The following is a 24,844-nucleotide window of genomic DNA, read 5'->3' on the forward strand; positions in this document are numbered from 1 at the left end:
CACAGTTGTATGACTGAACCCAAGGTTAAAACGACACATAGTGGAAACCATGGGTGTTTGTTTCTCCAGCATTTCCTTTTTCCATTGTAGAACTCTTCTATTTTGCCTACTTGTTGATCCAAACCAAGGCTTTTATTAGCAAAAGACAGGAGCTCTTCACAGGTTGCCGACCAGTCCGGAACGATCCAACCTGGCTAGGAACACAACCCTTTAAGGCTCAGACAGTAGGCGTGGCTAAGCTCTCAGCCAATCGCTGTAAGCACAGTCTAGATACTGTAACTATATACACTATATACATTGGTGATAGATCTGTACTATCACAGCCTCACATCATAATGAGGGTTAAAAACAAATAATTTAATTGGAAAATTACCTTTGTAGATTCTACTAAACCAAACTATACCCTAGTGCAATAAAATGCCCATTATGCAGCACTGACGGGGATGCAGATGCCAGAAATGTGAAGTTTCCGGTTGACTGAGAATCACTTTCCCAATGCCTAACTAAATACCTGCATTAAAAACACACTGTTTAAAAGACAGCGCAAAATGCAAAGTAAGTTTTTTTTAAATTCAGAATTGCTCAAGTAAATCCTGTAACTTACAAAACTTATATTCGAACCGCAGTCACTGGCGCTGTAACAGTGTTGAGCTAGCCGCTATACTCACAGAGCTGCCATCATAATTAGATCCCTCCCCCAAGTTTGCAGATAAAGCCTTACTAATATACTTCATATTAATAAAAATAAAGACTCTTGCTAGGCAGGGATAGCGAGACACTTTGGGAGAGTCACCCCAGCAGGGAGTGGCATCAGCCTGGGTACTGCCATTTCATCCTGGGTACTGCCATTTCATTCTAACTCAACTTCATGGAAAAATTTTTCAAACAGCTGCTATGGGTAAGGCACAACCGGGGTGGTTCACTGGCTGAATGTTTGCTCCCAGCTTCACCAAGCCAATCCGACTCACCATGCAAGTATCCCGGTCAGGCCGAGGGGACACCTTCCTCACACTGACAACCACGACTAACTTCCATGCAAATGACTTGGTCAGGCCCAGGCGACCCTTCCTTGTGCTGACTGCCTGACTCACCTCCGCATGAGTGGCAGCAACAAAAAGAATGCACAAGTGGTGCAAACCTGCACGTGTCCAATGAAGTCTCAGTGTTTCCCTGCAGAATCCATCCACTCTGTCTTATTTATTTGAATTGTTTATTTATTAATTTCCGAGGTTTTGTTATTTTTGGTGGTTGTTTGCGTTTCCACTGATTGAATTCAAGACAATGGGAATTTTACTGTACATAATGCTGTATTACTAAAAACAATGGAAATCTAGTTGGAACAGGTCACCCACCCCTCATCTCTTTTGCAGACTGCATTTAGCTGTGGGCAGGGAGCATCAGTGGAAAGAGTAACAAGCCTGACAAAAAGTCACAAACTTGAAAGATTGACTGTTTCTCCTTGTCCTGACGTGTTGACTTTTCCAGCATTTCTACTTTTTGCCTGTGATATTTTGGAAAGTATGTTTCATCTATGGTAGGGGTCACCAAAGCGGTCGATATTGACCCCTGGGGTTATCTAAGGGGTCAAAAATGCCAGGGTGTCGATTGAACTTTTGGGGTTGAAACAAATTGTAGAGCCTGAGGTACCAGCTCCTGCCTGGGAACCTGAGGTGACTTCTTCAATGCAGATAGCACCCCACCCAACTCTGGCTCCAGCCGATGCTGAAGACTTAGCTCTGTTTGGCATCTTCCCGCCCAGAAGCAAAGGCTTTTTTTTTAATGTGAAGTGTGAATAAAAACTCTCATGACTGGAGGGAGAATGTATGCTTTTATTAGTTTATAACTGAGGGTAGGGTCTTACAGTGGTCTTCAGAAGGGTTCTGGGCTTAGGCAGGAAACCAGGGTTATATATGGGGAGATGGGGACAGAACCAGCTATCTGCTCAATACATCACCTGTGAATCTCAGTTCACTGCATTCACCCCTTCCTGCAGAATTTAGGATCTGTGAATGAAGACAGAAAACATGGATTCAGAAATAAAAATATACAGTTATTAAAAAAACTTCAGATTTAAGCAGTCCGGAGGTCTGGAGATCTTGGTGGAGCACCTTAGCACCGGGTGGGGGGTGGCCTTGGGCTCCTTGGGTCTCCTGGTCCCCTTGTGAGGGATGAGTGGCGGACTGGGTCTCCAGCTCTGCGGAGGAGGGGGATGTATTTTCCTCCTGAACCAGATTCCCTGAGGCCCTGACTGGGGGTGTAGAAAATGAGCTCTGTGACTCACAGGGCACAAGGCAATGGACCCTCTGTTCCGGCTGGTGCCAGGTCCCTGATGGAGCGGTGTCCTCCCTGCCATCCAGGTACTCCACATAGGTGTACATGGGATTGGCATGAAGCGGTTTCACCCTTTCCACCAGGGGGTCGGTCTTGCTTCTCCTTACGTGCTTCCTGAGAATGACCAGACCAGGAGTGGTGAGCCGGACTGGGAGTGTAGTTTTTGATGCCAACCTTCTTTCAAAATTGAATAGGGGCTCATTCAAAGTAGCATTGGTCTCAGTAGATAGTAGTGACCGGATGGATGGAGCACCATAGAAAGGACTTCCTGCCAGTGTGAGTCTGGAAGGCCTCTTGACTTCAGGGCCAGTTTGACAGCCTTACAGACCATGACGTTTTCCTTTTCAACCTGCCCGTTCACCTGGGCGTTGTAGCTAGTAGTCCTGCTGGATGTGATGCACCTCGCCAGCAGGTACTGACATAGCTCGTCACCCATAAAGGATGAGCCCCAGTTACTATGAGTATAGCTAGAATACCTGAACAGTACGAAAATTGAGTTTAGGGCCTGTATGACTGATGAAGTGGACGTGTCTGGACACGGAATGGCGAACGGGAAGCGGGAGTACTCGTCAATGACAGAGAGGAAGAAAGTGTTCCCATTCGTGAAGGGGAGAGGTCCCTTAAAATCAACACTGAGTCATTCGAAGGGCCTGGGTGACTTGATCAGGTGCACCTTTGTGGGGCGATAGAAGTGCAGCTTGCACTCCGCGCAGACCTGGCAAGACCTGGTCACTTCCCTGTCATCTTCCATGGAGTCGGGCAGATTGCACGCCTTGACAAAATGAGCCTTGTGGGTAAGCCTTGGATCGCAGACATTGCAGTTGCCCGATGTGTGCTAAAGCACAGCTCCCTCTGGATCAGGCATCTGGCGGGTCATTAATGGCTCCTGGTCGATAGGCAATGCAATAATTGTAGGTGGAGAGCTGGATCCTTCATCTAGAAATTGTGTCATTTTTGATTTTTCCCCTCTTGATGTTATTAAACATAAATGCGACAGATTGCTGGTCAGTGAGGAGGGTACATTTCCTACCAGCCAGGTAGTGTTTCCAATGCCTCACGGCATTTACAATGGTTTGAGCCTCCTCCACAGATGGATTCTGGAACTTGTGGCCTTGTAATGTCCGAATAAAAAAAAATGCAACAGGCCTGCCCGCCTGGTTGAGGGTAGCAGCCAGGGTTACATCTGAAGCTTCGCTTGCCACTTGGAAAGGTACATGCCAGTTTTAACAATGTGATTTCAGAGGTAGTTTTTCCTTTTATATGAATAATTTTAAAAACCATGATACATAAAGTTAATAAACACAATAAAAAATATATATTAGTAAGTATACATGGCATATAACAGAAAAACCATCTATCCCCTGCCTTACTCAATAAACCCTCCCCCTATATATTACCCCTTACCTAAAACCACCCATAAACTCCCCACTAACTACACTCTCTAAAAAGAAAAAAATAAAAGAAGAAAAGAGATGTAAACTATAATGACATAAATAAATATTGTGGATTGAATTTCCACCGCACCAAGGCAGAAGTATTCAAAATCCTAAACACATATAATCCAAATAAGGGCTCCAAACTTTCCAATAAAAAATATCACTATCTCATAAATTATATGTTTTTTCCCAATGGTATACAATCTTCTTCAGCATGATGCTGAAACAAGCCATGAAAGACCTCAACAATGAAGACGCTGTTTACATCCGGTACCGCACGGATGGCAGTCTCTTCAATCTGAGGCGCCTGCAAGCTCACACCAAGACACAAGAGCAACTTGTCTGTGAACTACTCTTTGCAGACGATGCCGCTTTAGTTGCCCATTCAGAGCCAGCTCTTCAGCGCTTGACGTCCTGTTTTGCGGAAACTGCCAAAATGTTTGGCCTGTAAGTCAGCCTGAAGAAAACTGAGGTCCTCCATCAGCCAGCTCCCCACCATGACTACCAGCACCCCCACATCTCCATTGGGCACACAAAACTCAAAACGGTCAACCAGTTTACCTATCTCGGCTGCACCATTTCATCGGATGCAAGGATCGACAACGAGATAGACAACAGACTCGCCAAGGCAAATAGCGCCTTTGGAAGACTACACAAAAGAGTCTGGAAAAACAACCAACTGAAAAACCTCACAAAGATTAGTGTATAGAGCCGTTGTCATACCCACACTCCTGTTCGGCTCCGAATCATGGGTCCTCTACCGGCATCACCTACGGCTCCTAGAACGCTTCCACCAGCGTTGTCTCCGCTCCATCCTCAACATTCATTGGAGCGACTTCATCTCCAACATCGAAGTACTCGAGATGGCAGAGGCCGACAGCATCGAATCCACGCTGCTAAAGATCCAACTGCGCTGGGTAGGTTACGTCTCCAGAATGGAGGACCATCGCCTTTCCAAGATCGTGTTATATAGTGAGCTCTCCACTGGCCACCGAGACAGAGGGACACCAAAGAAGAGGTACAAGGACTGCCTAAAGGAATCTCTTGGTGCCTGCCACATTGACCACCGCCAGTAGACTGATATCGCCTCAAACCTTGCATCTTGGTGCCTCATAGTTCGGCGGGCAGCAACCTCATTTGAAGAAGACCGCAGAACCCACCTCACTGTCAAAATACAAAGGAGGAAAAACCCAACACCCAACCCCAACCAACCAATTTTCCCTTGCAACCGCTGCAATAGTGTCTGCCTGTCCCGCATCGGACTTGTCGGCCACAAACGAGCCTGCAGCTGACGTGGACATTACCCCTCCATAAATCTTCGTCCACGAAGCCAAGCCAAAGAAGACAAGATCTCAATTCTGTATGCTATCTAAGTAAATTCAACTCAATATCGTTTTTCCAAGTAATTGCAATATATGTTCTCGCTACTGCTACTGCTACTGCTAATCTCAAAAATGCTGTTTGAAATGTATTTAATCTTAATTCCAAACAAATCATTTTAACATTACTTGGCAAAAAATAATGATGGATCCATTGGGAGTTTAACTTCAAAAAAATTTTGTAAAACTTCCATAAACGGCATCCAAAAATGTTTCACCTTTTCACAAAGATACGTTGAATGTAAAAACATTCCTTTTTCTTTCTGGCAGCTAAAACATAAATACGTAGAAAGTAAATTATATCTCATTAATTTCTCAGGAGTTAAATAGCATTGATTTATAAAATTATAATGAACTAATCCATATCTTGCATTCACTATCTTTGTCATATTATATTTACACAAATTTCTCCAATCCTCCTGAGTAATTTCTGTTCCTAAATCTTTTTCCCATTTTAACCTAGATTTTTGTAAAGCTGGCTTAAACATTTCTGATATAAATCTTTTTTTTCTATCATCTGTAATTAAAATTTCAAAATTAGTCTGTCTGGACAACCTCATAGTATTCCCAAATTGATCCATTAACAAAGCTCTAACTTGCTAATACCAAAAAAGAGTATTTCATGGTATTTTATATTTTTCCTTCATATTTTAAAAAGTAATAAAATAACCAGCTTCATAACAATCCTGTACAAATTTAATTCCTTTTTGATCCCATATTTTCAAAAGTAAATTATTAACTGGAAAATGAAAAAGTTTATTCTGATACAAAGGTGTTTTCATAGAAACCTTACCACATGTACCTATCTCTTCATTTATCTCATTCCATTTTCCATCAAATGTATCAAAATTGGTGAATTATATTTATGTAACAACTTCAAATTCTATTTATAAACAAATTGATCCCTCTTATTCTTATTAATTGGCTTAATTCAATATCTTCCCATATCAATCGACTTTCCAAATCAAACATTCTATTAATAAACTTTAATTGTGCTGCCTTATAATAATTCTGAAAATTCCGAAGTTGTAAATCTCCTAAGTCATACTTCCACGTTAATTTTTGTAAAGACACTCTTGGCATTTTATCTTTCCATAAAAACTTACTAACCTTAAATTTCAAATTTTTAAACATTTCTGAGGAACTTTACAAGGGATAGACTGAAAATATATTGTAATTCAGGAAAGAGATCCATTTTAATGCAATTAATTCCACCTATTAATGTTATCAGTAATTTTTTCCATCGATTTAAATCAGTTTTAATTTTACAAAATAAAGGTAAATAATTTCATTCATATAAATGTTTACATTTTTTGTCAACTTTAATACCTAAATATTTAATTTGATCTGATCATTTAAATTTAACAATATTCTTATTGTTAAATCATCTTCAATCAAAATGCAACATTTCAATTTTTTCCCAATTAATTTTATAGCCAGTTATTACTCCATATTGTTCTAATCTGTCATATAAAAATCTCAAAGATTATTTTAGGTTTTGGTAACTAAATCAAAACATCATCCTCAAATAAATTAATTTTAAATTCATCAGATTTCACTGTAATGTCTTTAATAGTACTATCTTGTCTTATTAATTGAGCCAGAGGTTCAATAGCCAATGCAAACAATACCAGTGACAAAGGGCAGCCTTGTCTAGTAGACCTCTTCAATGTAAATTACAATGACATCTGCCCATTCGTCACAACTCTAGCCATCGACTTTTTATATATTGCCTTAATCCAACTAATAAATATTGGTCCAAATTTAAATTTTTCCAACATTTTAAATAAAAATTCCCACCCCACTCTATCAAATGATTTTTTTCAGCATCTAATGATAAAACCATTGGTAAGTTAGATATCTCTTGCAAAATATTCAGCAAACTAATTAACTTTGTAATATTATCAGCAGAATAATGGTCTTTAATAAATCCAGCTTGATCTATATGAATCAAAGAACTTAAATACCAGTCTATTGGCTAGAACCGTGGTTATAATTTTATAATCAATATCTAATGAAGATATAGGTCTATAAGAACTTGTTTTCAAAGGGTCTCTATCTTTCTTAAGAATAACTGTAATTTTGTTAGTCCATCGGAACCGAGTAATCTGTTTACACTCTGAGTAATCCTCATTTGAAATCAGTAATATTTCACTTTTATCCCAATTTACCTTATATCCTGGCATTTCACCATATTGTTCCAAATGAACTTGAAGCCTTTCCAATGATTCTTTAGGATGTGTTAAATAAATTAACATATCATCAGCAAGCAAGTTAATCTTATATTCTTCATTACCAATTTTAATCCCCTGATTAATATTATCCTGTCTAATAGCTGTGCCAGTGGCTGAATGACCAAAGCAAACAGAGCCAGCGACAACGGACAACCTTGCCTCATTGACCGAGTCAAATTAAATGGAGACAAAATTTTTTTCCATTAGTTATCACCCTAGCTGACGGATTTTTATATAAGGCTTTCACCCAACCAGTAAAGAGTGGTCCAAATTTGAATCTTTCCAATACTTTATATAAAAAATTGCACTCTACCTGATCAAAAGCTTTTTCAGCATCTAGTGCTACTATCATTGGTTGATTGGGTTGTTCTTTAGATTCATTAATTAATTTAATAATTTGAGAATATTATCTGCTGAATAACGATGTCTAATAAACCCTGCTTGATCAACATGAATTAACTGTGGTAAAAACTTCACGTCTATTAGATTTGCTATAATTTTATGATCAACATTCAACAAAGAAATTGGTCTATATGAAGCCACTTTCAAAAGATCCCTATCCTTGTTAAGAATGAGAGTAATCAACGCTCTTGAGAAAGACTCTAGGAATTCACTCTTTTCTGTAGCTTGCTTTAATACCTCCATAAATACTGGCAATAATAAATCATAAAATTCTTTATAAAACTCTAAAGTCAACCCATCCTCTCCTGGAGATTTCCCACCCAGCATAGTTTGTAAAATTTCCTTAACCTCTGAATCCATAAAAAAAATCTAACTCCTGTATTTCTTTTTCCTTTAAAGATGTTAAATCTAAATTAGTCAAAAAGGAGTCATTCTGATTATCGTCTCGAACTCCTCCAGAAGTATATAATTCTTGAGAGAATAGATAAAATGCTTCATTAATTTATTGAGGTTTATATGTAACTACTGACTTTTTCCTTATTGCATTTATTGTCCTAGATGCCTGCTCTGTCTGCTAAGGTATTAGCCAAGCTAATATCTTATGTACATGTTCCCCTAATTCAAAATACCATTGTTTTGACCTCTGTATTAACCTCATACTTATATGTTTGTAAAGTATTATATCGCAATTTCAATTTCATTAATTGAGCTTTTTAATCTTCAGTTAAATTTTGCTGTAATTTCTTTTCTAAAGTTTCAATCTCCTTTTCCTGATTAATAGTTTCTGTCATATATTGTCTTTTAATTTTGGAAGAATAACTAATAATCTGTCCTCTTAAATAAGCCTTTAAAGCATCACACAAAGTAACTTTATTTTGTACTGATTTTCATTTATATTTAAAAGTATCTTTATATCTAATATATTTAATAAACTCTGGTTGTTTTAGTAACATCGTGTTAAATTTCCAACGATAAGCAGTCTGAACCATTTCAAGACTAAGACAAGAAATTAATAGTAAAGAATGGTTGGACAAAATCCTACTTTTATAATCAGCTTGAGTATTCTACCTTGTAATTGTGCCAATATTAAAAATAAATACATTCTAGAGTAAGAGTCATGTCTTGATGAATAAAACAAAAAGTATTTTTCTGTCAGGTTTAATTTTCTCCAAATCTCAACTAAATTGAAATCCTTCATCATTTCTGACAAACATTTTGCCATTTTAGTTTTCTTCAGAGTTTTTGGAGATATATCCAACAAAGGATCTAGACAACAATTAAAATCTCGCATACTAAAATATTTTCATGTGCTTGGTTATTCCTAAAAATGTCTGAGTTACAAATTTTTCAATGTCCACATTAGGTGCATAAACATTAATCAAAGTCCTCAACTCAGAAAAAAAATTGACAATTAACAATCAATACTCTACCAGCATTATCAGAAAATGATTCTAAAGTGAAAGGCAATTTCTTGCGCACTAAAATAGCCACACCCCTTGCTTAGAGTTAAATGACAATGAACTTACATGCCCAACCCAGTCCATTTTCAATTTCAAATGTTCTTTCTCCGTCAAATGAGTTTCCTGTGGAAAAGTAATCTTCTTAATATATGCTAAAACCCTTTTCCTCTTAACTGGGTTATTAAGCCCTTAAAAGCAGGAAAATTCACACTAGTCATATCATATATCTTAAAAAATAATTCCTCACACAGCAGTCACAATCAAAATAAAGCTCCTTTCTTATTTAAAAAACCCTCAGAATAAAAAACCCTTTAGTATATATATAAATAAAACAACTAATCAAATTAAAAAAATATAACACAAAAAGAAAACAGTAATCAATTAATTAAACAAGAAAAAAAAGCCTAAAAAACCACAAGTGTAGCATTCCCCTCAATTAACCAGGTGCAGCTAACCACAAGTGGCAGATGACTTACAAAGCAGCATAATCATCCACCTCCCCCCCAACCAAACTTTTCTAATCATACAGATAAATTCTTCATATTTAACCCAGTCTGTGCTCATCCTCTTCAATTTCAATCAACTGAGGTTCCAGCATCTTATTCCCATTCCCAGTCTTCTTTCCAGACAACCTCACCGGTGGTTTCAACAACTTTTGACTTACTTTATTATCTGGAAAGGAGTTACCAAAGGTTAATGTCTCAAAATTACTCTCAAAAAAAAATCTGGTTACCATAAAACACATTCAGAACTGCAGGGTACCGAAAAACAAACTTATATCCTTTTCTCCATAATTTAGACTTAGCTGAATTAAATTCTTTACCCCTTCTAATAATGTCTTGACTCAAATCAGCATAGAAGAAAACCCTGTTTCCCTGCATCATCAAAGGGCGTTGATTTTGTCCAGCTTTTTGAACTGCTAAACGTAAAATCAGCTCACGATCTTGATATTGCAGACATCAAATAAGAACCGCCCTTGGAGGTTGACCTGTGTTACAAGATCAAACCAGCATCCACAAAGAAGGCATGTCACACAGGAGTAAAGATGAACAATTACTTTATTACCAAAAATTCACCTTCAAACTTTAATTCAAAATCCTCCCTTTTATAACAATGTCCACTGGTTACTATGCAAATCTCTATAACAGTGTAAAACTAATAAATTCCTCAGCCTAAATAGAACATATGTAATTAAAGTCTAAGTGATATTTCCAACCAGCCCACAGAAAAACTTAGACACAAAACACACAAGACTCACAAAACTTTGATCTCAACCGAAGCAAAGATCATAAACAAAATTCAGTTTGTTTGGTAAACTGAAGCCAAAAGATCTTTGAGAGAGAGAAAGGGAGAGAGCACAAAATTTGAAGTTGTCTTCTTGTGTTGCTTGCAGAGAGAGGAACAATTGGCTTGGTCTGGATCTTTCTGGCTACCTTTGGAATGTTCATCCTTTTTGAAATCCCAACATTCTAAACTGTCCTCCAGACCATGACTCACGCTCTGAGCCACCTTCCACTCCACAGCACCACCCAGTGGTGGTTTATCATCCAAGTCCAGAAGTTTTTAGATCATTTTCTGGACATGCTCAGTCTGTCTCCCACTCTCTCATCAGTCCACCTTCACCTTGCCTCTTTAAGGCAAACTGTCACTTTGTAACATAAAACCACACAACACATAGGCCAATACACAACACAGAACTCTGTAACACCTGGAAAAGACTTCTTCCTTAATGCTCAGTGTGCTCTATCTAATTCTAATCCATCCCGAAAAGCTTCCACCCCCAATGTCTCAGGAATCCATTTCCAAAATAATTTTATGGACTCCATTTTTCAGGAAGACCCATTATCCCTGTTAATATTGTTACATTGACCCTGATTTTCCAGTGAGTCAATTTTCTTCAACAGATCTCTCTTCTGGATATCCCAACCCATAAACAAATCTTCAATATGATCCATCTTTCCTTTATATTGCTCCACTTGACTTTAACAATCAACAAAAGCTTCTTCAATTTGCTTAAATTTGTCTTGAATAGCGTCCACTGCATGCAAACATTTATTGACATCCAGTTTTACTGTAGCAACATCTTCACAAATACTATTCATTTTCACTTTCATAGCATCAAATTGATCATCAATTCAGACAAAACCATCATTCATTTGAACAGTCATATTCTCCATTTGTTTTGCAATATCTTCCAATATAGGATGTACAACTTCAATCCCCACTACTGTCTTCTGTTCAACTGTGGAAGAAATAGATTTTACACTCTGAGAAGCTTGACTTGATTAAGGCTTTCTTTCCACAATACTGGCTGCAACCATTAGAATTGCTTGTTTTCCATCTTCCAAAAAAAGCAGAAATTTCCTCTTCTTCCTCTTCACCTGCAACTTCTCCCGACCAGGCCACCTGGCTACGGGTCTGGACCCCTGTTCATGTTAAGCAAGATGAGCACCCCCCCACCCCAACGCCCAGAACCGGTCAAGTATGTTGCCCATGTGCGGGTCCTCGCGCATGTCTGTTTTATCCGCTGCATCTCCAAAATGTTGCTGCACGCAGTCGGGCCGCCGGCCATGCACAACTGTTCGCGTTCATCTTCAAATGCCACTCTGCATGCCATGGGCACTCCAGCAGCACGCCACTGCCCATACTCCCTGCCATCTGGGTGACAGCAGGACTCGAGATGCTGACGCCATCTTGCAGAGCCGAACGCAAGAAGGGCGCTGGCATCACACATTCACTGTACCCGATGAATCTCTCTGGGACTTGGGTACAGCACCAATCAACTCCGGAGGCTCCTTCTGGAAGGTAGGCCTAAGTTCTTCTGCACTTCCTGCTCATTTAAAGTATAATTTCTTTGGTGGGTGACCTTTCCTCTTCATCTCCACATTATTCTAGAATTAAACAACTTTTAAAAACTTTAAAAAAAAAATTTTTTTCAAGCTTGTAGATTCAGGCATTAATTAGTTCAGTTAGGGAGAGGTGTCATTGCACGTATTCTCACTATGCCATCTTGCCACGAATACAAAAAATAAATGGGAAGAATATTTATCTATATTGTTATCTTCAGAAGAATGAATCTTTGTGACTTGTGAAGAAAATGTAACTAAATTAATTAATGTGAGATATAGTTTAGTAAATTATAACTTTATATTTGACTCTTCAGAAGTTAAAAAGATATGGATTTAGTACATCAGATTCATGTTTTTGTTGTGGAAAGCAAGTTGATACTTTTTTTACATTCAGTGTGGTCAAGTGGAAAGGTTAAACCTTTTTGGCAGAGAATTATGGAGTTTTTGGAAGGTTTATTTAAAATTAAATTGACTTTGGATCTGTTACTCTTTTTATCAGGGTATTTTACAACCTTAACAACTGGCTTAAGGCTTGAGAAATTTCAATTGGCATTTATTCGCTTAGCATTGGCAGTAGCCAATACAAGAATGTATTGCAGTTACCTGGAACAACAATCTGGAATTGAATATTCAGAGATGGCATTCTGAATTAAGATCTGTATTCATTTAGAAACAATTATATATATAATTTACATCATAATTATGCTTTTGCTTTTTTTACTAAAATGTGGACCCTTATTTGAAAGGTATGGGGTTAGATATAGTTTAATAATAGTTTGTTTCATGATTTTTTAATGATTCTTTTTATTATTGCTGTTGAAGATATAATACTCACTACAGCAGTATCTATAGTTTTTGGGTTTTTTTGGCTCCTCAGATATATAAAGATTATGGGTGGGAATGGGGGGGTTCGTGCGAGAGGGGTTAAAATGTATAAGTTGTATTTTTGTCAAAATAATTTTTGTGTATTATTAAAAAATAAAGTTTATAAAAAAGTATAACTTTTATAGCTTGAGAAAGTATAGCTTGAGAAAGTATAGCTTGAGAAAAAGAATCAGGTAAAGAATCCGCTATGCTGTACCTCCTGTTCTTGGTAGCAATACGTTTACAATCAGAGGACAGATTCGGGAAGAGAAGTTGGGGGGGTGGGGCGATATTCAGTGTGGAGAGGCTCCACGTGGGTTCTGATTTTAGAGGCCTTCTGTTCTGAACCATTACGGGAGGAGGGGACCAGAATACTCCAAGGTCATGCTTTTACGTTGACACAGGAAGTCCAGACCTAAAAGCACCGGAGCACACAGCTCATCAAGTACATACAGGCATATCTTACAAAATCCCACCCCCCACCCCCCACTAAATGACAAATGTACTCTACAATGTTGTTGAATGCGTGTAAAATGCAAATGAGATGCAAGAAATATGCGATAATTGGAAGGATACATCTTCAGGTTGTATTCTTGCACACTCCATGAGTATATGAAGCTTTCAGTAGACCCTGTATTGATTGAGCATTTACTGGAATGTCCGCTTCCCTCTGCACAACAGACCACCAGTGAATCCCAGTTTACTGTAAACTGTTATTGTAATCACTTGTTTGCTTGTTGTAAAGCCTTACTTTTATCTTCAAGTATGTAACAAAAATCTACTTAATTATAACATTTTTGTACGTGCCTGGGGAGGGGGGTCTATGTATTTTTATTATTATTATTTATCTATTTATTTGTACATGCCTGGGGGGTCTATGAAGGATTAAGGATTCCATGAACGGGTCGATAGTCTAATAGGTTTGGGTGACCTGATCTATGGTGACCACCATGAAGAGTAAAGGGAAAAGGCAGAGAGTGCAAAGTTCCCCTGTGGCTATTCCCCTTAGTAACAATATGGATGCTACTTGAAATGGGTGGGGGGGAGAGATGACCTATCAGAGGATAATAGCAGAGGTCATGTCATTTGGCACCAAGACTGGCTTGGAGGCTCAGTGTGGAAGGGTGGTCAGGTAGAACGATGTGAAAGGAGGCTCCATGGTCAGGGGCAGGTGTGATTGTAAGGTTAGCAGGTTGCCTCCCTAGTGCTGGGTCTAGGATGTCTCTGAGCAGGTACAGGATATTCTGAAAGGAGAGGGAGAGCAGCTAGATCTCATGGTCCATATTGTCAGGAAGTGAAATATAGTCCTTCAGAATGAGTTCTGTGAACTAGGTAGTAAGTTTAAAAAACAAGACTACCGAATTTGTAAGACTGGAATTGCTACCTATTGCCACATGCTCATGAAGTCACAAGCAGGAAGATTAATCTGTGGCTAAGAAGATGGTGCAGGAGGGAGGTATTCAGATATTTGGATAATTGTTTCTTCCAGGTAAGGTGGGACATGGAATAGAGTGATAGTTCAGGCCATTAGGCCCATCATGACTCTACACTAAGATAAACTATGCTCACACCTAGTTCCAATTTCCAGCCTTTTTCCCATATCCCTTGATACTTATCCATTTCCTGCTTAAATTCTCCCTGTGATCTGTCCTCCACTGCTTCGTGCAGCAGTGAGTTCCACAGATCCAGGACCCTCTGACTAAAGAAGTTTTTCCTCCTCTCTGTTTTAATTGGATAACTAATTTTAAGACTATGGCCCCTTGTCCTCGATTCACCCATCTAAGGAAACATCCACATTCACTCTGTCAAAACCTTTCAATATTCTAAATGTCTCTATGAGATCCCCCCTCATTCTCCTATAGTCCAACGAACACAATCCAAGAGATGCCAAACACTCCTCATATGCTAGCCCTTGCATTCTGGGAATCATCCTATTAAATCTCCTCTGCACCCTCTCCAACATCACATCACATCTAAGATATGGGACCTAAACTACCCTAAAAGGTGTCTCACCAGTTCCCATAGAGTTTCATTAACACCTCTCTACTCTTATACATTATTCCTCTTGAAATGAATGCTAGCATAGCATTTGCCTTCCTCACTACCAATCCCACCTGGGCATTAACTTTTAGATGACTCTCCACAAGGATGCTCAAGTCTCTTTGCACCTCCAAGGATTGAATTTGTTCGCCATTCAAATTGTACTCTGTCTGTTTATTTCCACTGCCAAAATGTAGAACCGAACACTTCTCAACATTGTACTTCATCGGCCATATTTTTGCCCAGTCTCCAAAACTGTCCATATCCCTCTGCAATTTTATGGTTTCTTCAACAGTTCCTGCTCCGCCATCTATCTTAGTGTCATCTGCAAATTTGGCCACAAAATCATTCATTCCACAATCCAAATCATTAATATAATTTGTAAATAGCAGTGGCCCCCAAGATCAATCCCTGCAGAACATCACTAGTTACAGGCAGAATGAGAACCCTTAATTTCAACCCTTTGCTTCCTGCCTATCAGCCACTTCTCTATCCAGTTTAATAACTTCCCTGTAATTCCACGGGCTCTCATCTTATTTAGCAGCCTAACATGTGGCACCTTATCGAAAGCCTTTTGAAAATCCAAATATATAACATCCACAGCTTCCCCTTTGTCTATCATCCCTGAGATTTCTTCAAAAAACTTTAATAGGTTGGTCAGGCAGGATCTACTCTTTAAAAAAAAACCATGCTGACTAGGACCTATCCTGTCATGCATTCTGAGGTATTTCATAACTTCATCCTTGAGGATTGACTCTAATATCTTTCCAACCACTGACGTCAGACGTTCTGTTTCCCACCTTTCTTGTGCAGTGGAACCACATTTGCAACCTTCCAATCACCTTGAACCACACCCGAGACTATTGATTTCTGGAAGATTGTCACCAATGGATCCACAATCTCCAAAGCCATCTCTTTCAAAATCCATGGGTGTACCTCATCCAGTCTGGGAGGTTTATCTACCTTTAATCTATTCAATTTACCTAGTACAATTTCTCTCGTAATCTTAACTGTATCCAACTCTATATCCTGAAGCCTCTTTCTGTCAGGGATATTACTAATGTCTTTCACAGTGAATGCAGATGCAAAATATTGATTTAATTCTTCTGCTATTTCTTTATAACTTGTTATAATTTCCCCAGCATTGTTTTCCATCGGTCATATGTCAACACGTGTCTCTCTTTTATTTTTATATAATTTTTAAAAACTCATTTTTTAATTTTGTTTGCTAATCTCCTTTCATAAGTCATCTTTTCTTTCCTTATGACTTTCTTTATTTCTTTCTCTAAGTTTCTAAAGGAATCCCAGTCCCCTGATTTCCCACGAGTTTTAGCTTCCCGGTTTTGCTGAATCTTGGCCTTCACTTCTTTCGTTAGCCACATTGGTACCATCTTTCCTTTGAGTAATTTCCTTTTCCTTGGAATATTTCTATCCTTCATGCCTTTTATTATTTGAAAAATATCTTCCAATCCTGCTTTGATCCTCCAACTAGTTTGCTTTTCCAGTCAACCTGAGCCATTAATTTCCCCATACCACCATAGTTTCCTTTATTCCATTTAAAAATTGATACATCTGATAAAATTTTTACCTTTTCAAATTTCAAATTGAATTCAACCATGTTATGGTCACTGCTTCCGAGAGGCTCTAAGACTTTTAACTCCCTATTGACCTCGGGTTCATTGCACATGATCCAATCGAGAACTGCGGATCCCTGGTGGGCTTCTCAACAAGCTGTTCAAAAAATCCATCTCTTAGGTTTTCTACATATTCACTCTCCTGTGATCCAGTAAATTCCTGTCCTACCCCATCCCCTGCCATGTTAAAATCTCCCACATTTATCTTGATATTATCTTTGTGACATGCCCTTTGTATTTCTGTCTGTATCTCATAGTCTGCTTCCTGGCAGCTGTTTGGGGGCCTGTATCTAACTTCTAATATGATCTTTTTACCCTTGGTATTTCTTAATTCAACCCATACTGATTCTAATGCTTTAGACCTAATGTCCCTTCCTTCTATTGATTTAATGTCATTATATCATCATAGCCCCTCCCCCCTCCTCCTCTACCCTCCTGCCCATCTTTCCTATAGACCAGGGGTGTCAAACTCAAATTCACGGAGGGCCAAAATTAAAAACTTGGACTAAGTCGAGGGCCAAACTAAATATTTATTGAAAATTTTCAACAACATCTGCATGTTTTCTCTTCTTTCAACATATGTAATGTTAAACTTTAGTTTATAACTTTAGGAGGATAATGTTACAGGTCAGGAGTAGGTAGCTCAAGTTCACCCTTTGCTTGACCTGAGGGAAACATATTTGGTCCCTGTGGAGATGTAGTCAGCATTCACAGGCTGTGTCCATTTTGGCCTGCATCAGGACTCAGCATTTCCTGCTCACTCCTCAGGCTCTAGGCCTCTATTCACCCTCGAACTACCATCCCTCTACCTGACCAGTCCTTTACCCAACCTCTACTCACCCCTCACTCCACTTGCTCTGCCTCTACCCACCCCATCCTATACACGCCCCTCTACTGCCTCTCCCCTCAACCTGTTCCTCCCTCTACCCATCTCTCACCCTCTAAACACCCCTCCCCTACTCACCCTGCCCCTCCCCTTTTACCTCTTCCCTATCCACCCCTCCTTCTACTCATCCCTCCCTCTAACTGCCCCTCGCACCACCATAACTTCTCCTGCCCATTACTCCTCACCTACACCCTCTGCCCACCCCTGCTTACCCACCCACTCAGGCCCAGCGCGCTGCCGATCAGCCTTTGCGGACAGCCACCATCTCTCTCTTCACGTGCAGGGCCGAACCAGCCGTTCCTGGGGTCCGTGTGGGTACAAGCGCTGAAGGCCGTGGCGACCGGGAGAAGTGCGCTCGCGCTGTGGAAGGCCGTGGGGCCGTGCGCAGCCCAGGGGCCGTGCGCAGCCTGCCATGCCCGTCGCGCCGACAGGAAATCACAGGCGCTCACCCATCCGCCGCACCGCTCGACAGGTGGGAGAAGTGACTGGTTGTGCGGGGAGCCTTCCAACTGGCTTGCCGGCTGATGACATCGACAGACTTCTCGTGTTACAATTTCTCGTGTTAAAATGGGGAAGGATGTGCAATGAAGGGGGAGGATGGTGGGGGTGACATTACCAAAAAATAGCATTGGCTCTCACTGCAGGGTGGGCCATCTCTAATACATTTTTGAAATGATCTTGCGGGCCAAATATAATTATATCGCGGGCCAAATTTGGCCTGCGGGCCAGAGTTTGACATGTGTGCTATAGACTGTATATCCTCGGATATTGAGCTCCTAATCACACGCCTCTTTGAGCCATGTTTCAGTAATGGCCACAATGTCATCTTTTTAGTTGAATCTGAGCAACGAGGTCATCTACTTTGCTTCTAATGCTACGTGCATTTAAGTAAAGTGCCTGTAAGCCCATTACCGATGTCGTTTGTGCTGTATTCCTGTTGAACAGTTCCTTCTCCTGTCTGTTCACCTGCCTTTCCTTTATGTCATTTTTGACCACCTCTTTACTATTAATTCCTTCCTGTTGTAACTCCCTGACTCGCTGCTATCCTATTCTCTCTGTTCTCTTTATGATTTCCCTCCCCCTGCAAAGCTAGTTTAAATTCTCCCCAATGACTCTAGCAAACCCTCCTGCCTGGATATTGGTACCTTTCCAGTTCAGGTGCAGCCCATCCTTTTTATACAGGTCTGACCTTCCCCAGAAGAGATCCCAGTGATCTAGGAATATGAAGCCCTGCCCCGTACACCAACTCTTTGGCCACACATTCATCTGCCATAACTTCCTATTTGTACCCTGTCCAGCGCATGGCACAGACAGCAATATGGAGATTACAACCTTCAAGGTCCTGGCTTTTAACTTTCTAGATCCCTATATTCCCTCTTGAGGACCTTGTCTCTACCTCTATCTATGTCATCGGTCCTATCATGGACCATGACATCCGACTGCTCTCCCTCCCCTTCCAGAATGCTGCTGAGATGATTTGAGACATCCCTGACTCTGGCAACTGGGAGGCAACATACCATCTGGGAATCTCTATGCATTCTGGCAAACTTCCTGTCTGCTCTCCTAACCAACGAATCCCCTGTGCCAGAGACTTGACCGCCTCGACTCGTCCCTGGTAGATTGTCCCCACCAGCAGTATCCAAAACAGCATATGTATTGGCGATAGGAACATCTGCATTACTGGTCCCTTCCTTAACAGACATCCATCTGTCTGCATCCTGTCTATTTGGGGTGACTACCTCTCTGTGCTTTCTCTTGATGACTGCCTCGGCCTCCTGAGTAACCCTCAGTTCATCCAGTTCCAGTTCCAGTTGACGGACTCGGTCAGTCAGAAGCCGGAGCTGAATGCACTTCCTGCAGGTGTGTTGTCTGGGACAAGTATACCGTCCCAGATTTCCCACATCCTGCAGCTGGAACAATCCACAGCCATAGCTGACTTCATTAGCTTGTAGAATAATACCCTTGACTAGATTTCTCCCCTTACCTTAGTTGCAGCAGTTGCTCTCCTCAGCCTCTGCTTGCCAAAACCTGAAAGACCTGCTCCTTCACTGGGCCGCTCCTTTACCTTATCCTAATTTTATTGGCCCTTGACCATTAACCCTGTAACTCTCTCCTCCTCCTCTGAATGCCGCCGAGCTCTGACTCCTCCTAAATTAATGGAAACTGTTCTTAGATATGGTATACATAACTTTTTGGAAAGGTAGGGATGGTGTAATGGAAAATTCTAACCTGTTTTTTAAACTTGCAGCTCTGGGTTCTGCAAGGCTGAGAACCTGCTTGTGTTTTAGAATCAGCAGACATAAGCTAAATTCCACCAAAGGGCCAAAGATGCTGTTATCTGACGAAAGGACATCTGTGTACCAAGAACATTTAATCTTCCTGCTTGTTTTGGTCACAGACTGTCAGAGGCCTAGCCTTGATGCAAAATAAACCATTGTATTCAAAGTGATAAGCTGAAAATTATGTTATTCGTTAGAAGCCTAGCATGCGAGTTTGCTTGCTTATCTTTCTTGCTGTGCTGGGAATAGGTGCTTGGGTAAGCAGTTTTTGGGTAATATAAGTCATGGTCCCGCTGCTGAAGTTAGGAGACTCTCCGAGAGGTGGCAACATCTCTCAAGAAGAAGAAGACTTCTGGAGTCCAGCCAACGTCCCGGTCAGGGGAGGTGGAGAAGCTGCTACCGGCGCTCTGACAACCAACTACAAGTGTGCAGTCGTTGCCTCGCTTCGGCAGTTGGGACCAGTCCAAGCATTGATAAGTATAGTTGGGAAGGGCTTGCATATTGTAGTGTGAAATCCAGCTTTTGAATTTGTAATAAACATTTGTATAATCTGAACTGCTCTCGGTGTGTGTGTCTATTTTCTTTCGGTAGTTCAAACACTGTGACCAATCTAAAACGAACAAAATGAGAGGTATAAATTTACCCAAGACAGATGGATTCGAGTAGTCAGCATGGTTTTGTAAGTGGTAGATCATGACAAACAAATCTTAGAGTTTTTTTTGAGGAGGTTACTTTAAAAGGTTGATGAGTGGAAGGCGGTGGATGTTGTCTATTTGGAATTAGTAAGGTTTTTGATAAGGTTCTCCATAAGAGGTTAATAAGGAAGGTGGAAGCATTAGGTATTAATGATGAAGTGGTGAAATGGATTCAACGATGGTTGGATGGGAGCTTCCAGAGAGTAGTGGTGGAAAATTGTTTGTCAAATTAGCGGCCTGTGTCAAGTGGAGTGCCTCAGGGCCCACTGCTGTTGGACATGTATATTAATGATCTAGATGATAGGGTGGCAAATTGGATTAGTAAATTTGCAGATGATACGAAGGTTGGCAGTGTTGTGAACAGTGAGGAAGATTATCAAAGCTTACAGGGTGATATAGGACAGATAGAAGAGTGGGATGAAAGATGGCAGATGGAGTTTAATCCTGATAAGTGTGAGATGCTACATTTTGGTAGGTCTAATCAACATAGGACATACACATTAAATGGAAGACAATTGAGGAGTGCAGTGGAACAAAGGGATTTAGGAGTCATGGTACATAATTCTCTGAAAGTTGAATCACATGTGGATAGGTTGGTGAAGAAGGCATTTAGTATGTTGGCTTTCATAAATCAGAGTATAGAACACAGGAGTTGGGATGTTATGTTGAAATTGTATAAGGCATTGGTGAAGCCAAATTTGGAATATTGTGTGCAGTTTTGGTCGCCGAACTACAGAAAGGATATAAACAGTATAGAGAGAGTGCAGAGGAGATTTATGAGAATGTTGCCAGGGTTTGAGTTACAGGAAACAGTTGAGCAGGCTAGGACTTTATTCTCTGGAGCATAGAAGGTTGAGGCATGATTTGATAGAGGCATTCAAAATTATAAGGCAGACGGATAGAGTCAATGTGGATAGGCTTTTTCCACTGAGAGTGGGGGAAGATTCAAATAAGAGGGCATGGACTGAAAAGGGGAAAAGTTTAAGGGAAACACAGAGGGTGGTGGGGGTATGGAATGAACTTCCGGCAGTGGTGGTAGAAGCGAGATCAATGTTAATATTCAAGGATCGTTTGGACAGGTATATGGGTGGGAGAGATGTGGAGGGTTATAGGCCAAATGCAGGTCAGTGGGACTAGGTGGGAGATGATGTTTGGCACGGACTCATAGGGCCAAACTGGCCTGTTTCTGTGCTGTAAATGGTTATAAACAATGCCATGCCTCGATGCGAGATCACAGATTTGAATTAGAGAAGGAATTGGTCAGATCTAATCTCCTCCCAGTGAATTACAACAATGGACAGACAAATGGTCAATCAAAGAAGCCAGAAATGCTCCCTGAGCCCAACAGTATTTAAAGGCCAATTTTTTTTTCCTTTTTCCTAATAAATACTTTTTTCATGTCGTGTGGTAAGAAGGGAACTTGTTGCAAGCCCCTAATGAAATACAAGTGGCATAGGACAGAATTTGTATTTTGTTCTGCACGGCATAATTTCTCTCCGTCTCAAGAGCAATTGGGGATGAGCAATTAAATGCTGGTTCAGCCTGTGAAACGCACTTCCCTTGAATAAATTGTAGATCATGAAGTGCTTTTTGAAGAAAAGTATTATTCTGTGAAAATGGTGCTAATTTTAAAAGGTACACTGCTTTTAAGTGCTTCTGTTGCCCAATACTGAATGAAAGCTGCTGTGAATGGCTTTAAAAAAAAATCTCCACTTTGTACATGGTGTGGAATGCCAATCTGGCATTTCTGTTACAGATGGTGAACTTAAAGTGTAACAAGACCATACAAATAACAGCACATCCATACTGTAGCACAAGGAATTATTAAACAAAGATATTATAATACTAAATTTGAGAAAAGAGCTTTAATGAAAGTTTAATTTAGATCCTCTTTAGACTGGAATTGTATTACTCATCTCACATATATGGGTAAGAACCATTAGATTTTGAGTATTAGAGCTTTAAATTTCCTTTGAGGTTTCATCTTCTTGTAAGTTTTCATCAGTTTGAAAATATGAAATGGTTTCTGTGGATAAATGTTCTGTATAATTGTTGAGATTCCATCCTGAAGGACAAGGTGCATCGTCTTCACCGCTGCTCTGGTGTTGAACCCTGTCCCCAATCAATCAGTACAATAACCAAACTGAGCAGTCCGCATTGTGGAGGTGCATCCAAAGTTGATCCGATCCATCCCACGTGTTTCCGCAGCATCAGCCCCAAGGATAAATGGAGCCAGAGGCCAAATAGTATCTTCAAATATTTGGCATTTGACAGGTAAGTTTCCCAATAAAAGATGGTGGATTCAGTTATAATTTAATACACAAAAATACTGTAGAAATTTTGCAGGTGACATAGTGTTCATCGGAAACAAAGATGCATGACAAACATTGTGGGCCTGAGCCCTTTATTGAGGTTTGAGCAAAAAGCAGGTAGGTGCCCAATTTTTTTTTAAAAGGAAGGGGGAGGAGGAGTTAAATCAAGGCATGCTTGATTAGACCTGCATACCTTTACCTTTCCTAATGCAGGTCAAGGCACAGTTATCACTCACTACACAAACCAGGTGGACTGAAAGACTGGGTTTCTATGCGGAGGTTCTATGAAACTGAACATTGCATTATCAAAGCATTCAATTTTTGGCTTAGGCCATTTTGAGACCTTGGAGCAAGACTGAGTTTTAACATTACCGATGGATAACCTGTGGCACAACTGAGCAGTTTGGATGCAAATAGAGCAGGAAATGTCTGAAATTGTTGAGGTGATGGTGAGTCCTGAATGCTGCAATGTGCCAAGAAGGAAAATGAGGCATTTCTCAAGTTTACCTTCATTGGATAGTGGTGGTGGCCACAAACATGTAATTGCAGGATCTAACAATCAAGCTCAGAGTCGTACCTGTGAATGGTAACTTATTTGTGGAGAGTTTGTTTTCCACGTCACTGATTCTTCATGCGGCCATTCTTCATGAAGTGGCATGGTTGACGAGGCAGTTAGCACATCACCTTTACATCACCAGGAATCAGGATATGGATTCAAATCCCACAGTCTGCATGGATTTTCCATGAGGGCTCCAGTTTCATCCCACTCATCCTATCATGCAAAGAGCTGTAAGGAGTTTGTATGTCCATTCAATGATCTATGTAGTTTCCTCTGACCCTTGAAAATCTATGGGGTTGCATAATTGGGCAGCATTGGGTTCATGGGTTGGACCTTCTACCATGTTGTATCATTTTTAAAATTCTTATCTGTTGTGTATTTCATATTACTTGATCTTCAGCATTCACAAATTTAAGTACTGTATCTTCAAGTCACAATGGAAATTCAACTTTCATTTATGGGGTCAGGTTCTCAAACTTTACAGTATATATACGCATCTAATAGTCAACCCTGCCCATTTTTGGCCCTGGCCGCTCACCCACTGGAACTCCCAATGCCCTGACAGCAGATCCTTGCTTTGGCCACCTGCCCATCCAAACTCCCAACTCCCCAACAGTAAATCCTCGCCCCGGCCACCGGAGCTCCCGATGCCTCAACCATGGGCTCTAGCCACCTGTCCAACAGAGCACCTGATGACCTGGCCACCCACCCATCTGACCTCCTGATGCCCCGAGCACAGACTTATCATTTGGTTCCAGCTAGCCGAGCTGCCATCAGCTTGAACTACGCAGGTATTTATCGTGGTCAAAGTATGACCCAAGTAAAAGTTGACGTCCTCCCAAAGTTGACACAAAAATTGGTCCAAAAAGCACATATCTGTTATTTGAATGTTTCTTCACAAGTTCAAATAGGTCTCCAGTTGTTTTTACAATCATAGAACACTACAGCACAGAACTAGGCTACCTCAGCCACTCTCGTCTGTGCCGAAACAATTTTTCTTCTTCAGACACACTGATTTGGTCTCAGTCCAAAGCCCTCCATACTGCTCCCATCCATATAACTGTCCAAATTTCCTTTAAATATTAAAATCGAGCCCACATCTACCACTTTAGCTGGATGGTCATTCTACACTCCCACCAGTCTGAGTAATTAAGATCCCCCTCATGTTCACCTTAATCCACGTCCTCTTGTTTGAATCCCACCCCCCAATGAAAAAGACTTGTCTACATTTATTCTGTCTATCCCACTCATAATTTTAAATACTTCTATTAAATCTCCCCTCATTCTTCTATGCTTCAAGGAATAAGGCCCTAAACTGTTTAACCTTTCCCTGTAACTCAGTCCCTGAAGTCCAGGCATCATCCTAGTAAACCTTCTCTGCACTCTTTCAATCTTATTGATATCTTTCCTGTAGTTAGGTGACCAAAACTTCACACAATACTCCAAAATTTGCTTCACTAATGTCTTATACAACTTTAACATTA

At 40.4% G+C, this 24,844-nt stretch overlaps 1 protein-coding gene across 1 annotated transcript in view; it reads right to left on the bottom strand.

The window, feature by feature from the left end:
- Positions 1-1,832: 1,832 nt before the first annotated feature.
- snx7 (sorting nexin 7) overlaps positions 1,833-24,844 on the bottom strand; it is a 119,453-nt gene continuing 96,441 nt past the window's right edge. The window contains exon 10 of the mRNA XM_069939058.1: positions 1,833-2,003. Coding sequence (XP_069795159.1) covers positions 1,935-2,003 — 69 coding nt within the window. The 3' untranslated portion in view covers positions 1,833-1,934. The remainder of the gene's footprint in view (positions 2,004-24,844) is intronic.

This window comes from Narcine bancroftii, chromosome 5 (assembly GCF_036971445.1).
Source record: "Narcine bancroftii isolate sNarBan1 chromosome 5, sNarBan1.hap1, whole genome shotgun sequence".
NCBI classification, from domain to species: domain Eukaryota; kingdom Metazoa; phylum Chordata; class Chondrichthyes; order Torpediniformes; family Narcinidae; genus Narcine; species Narcine bancroftii.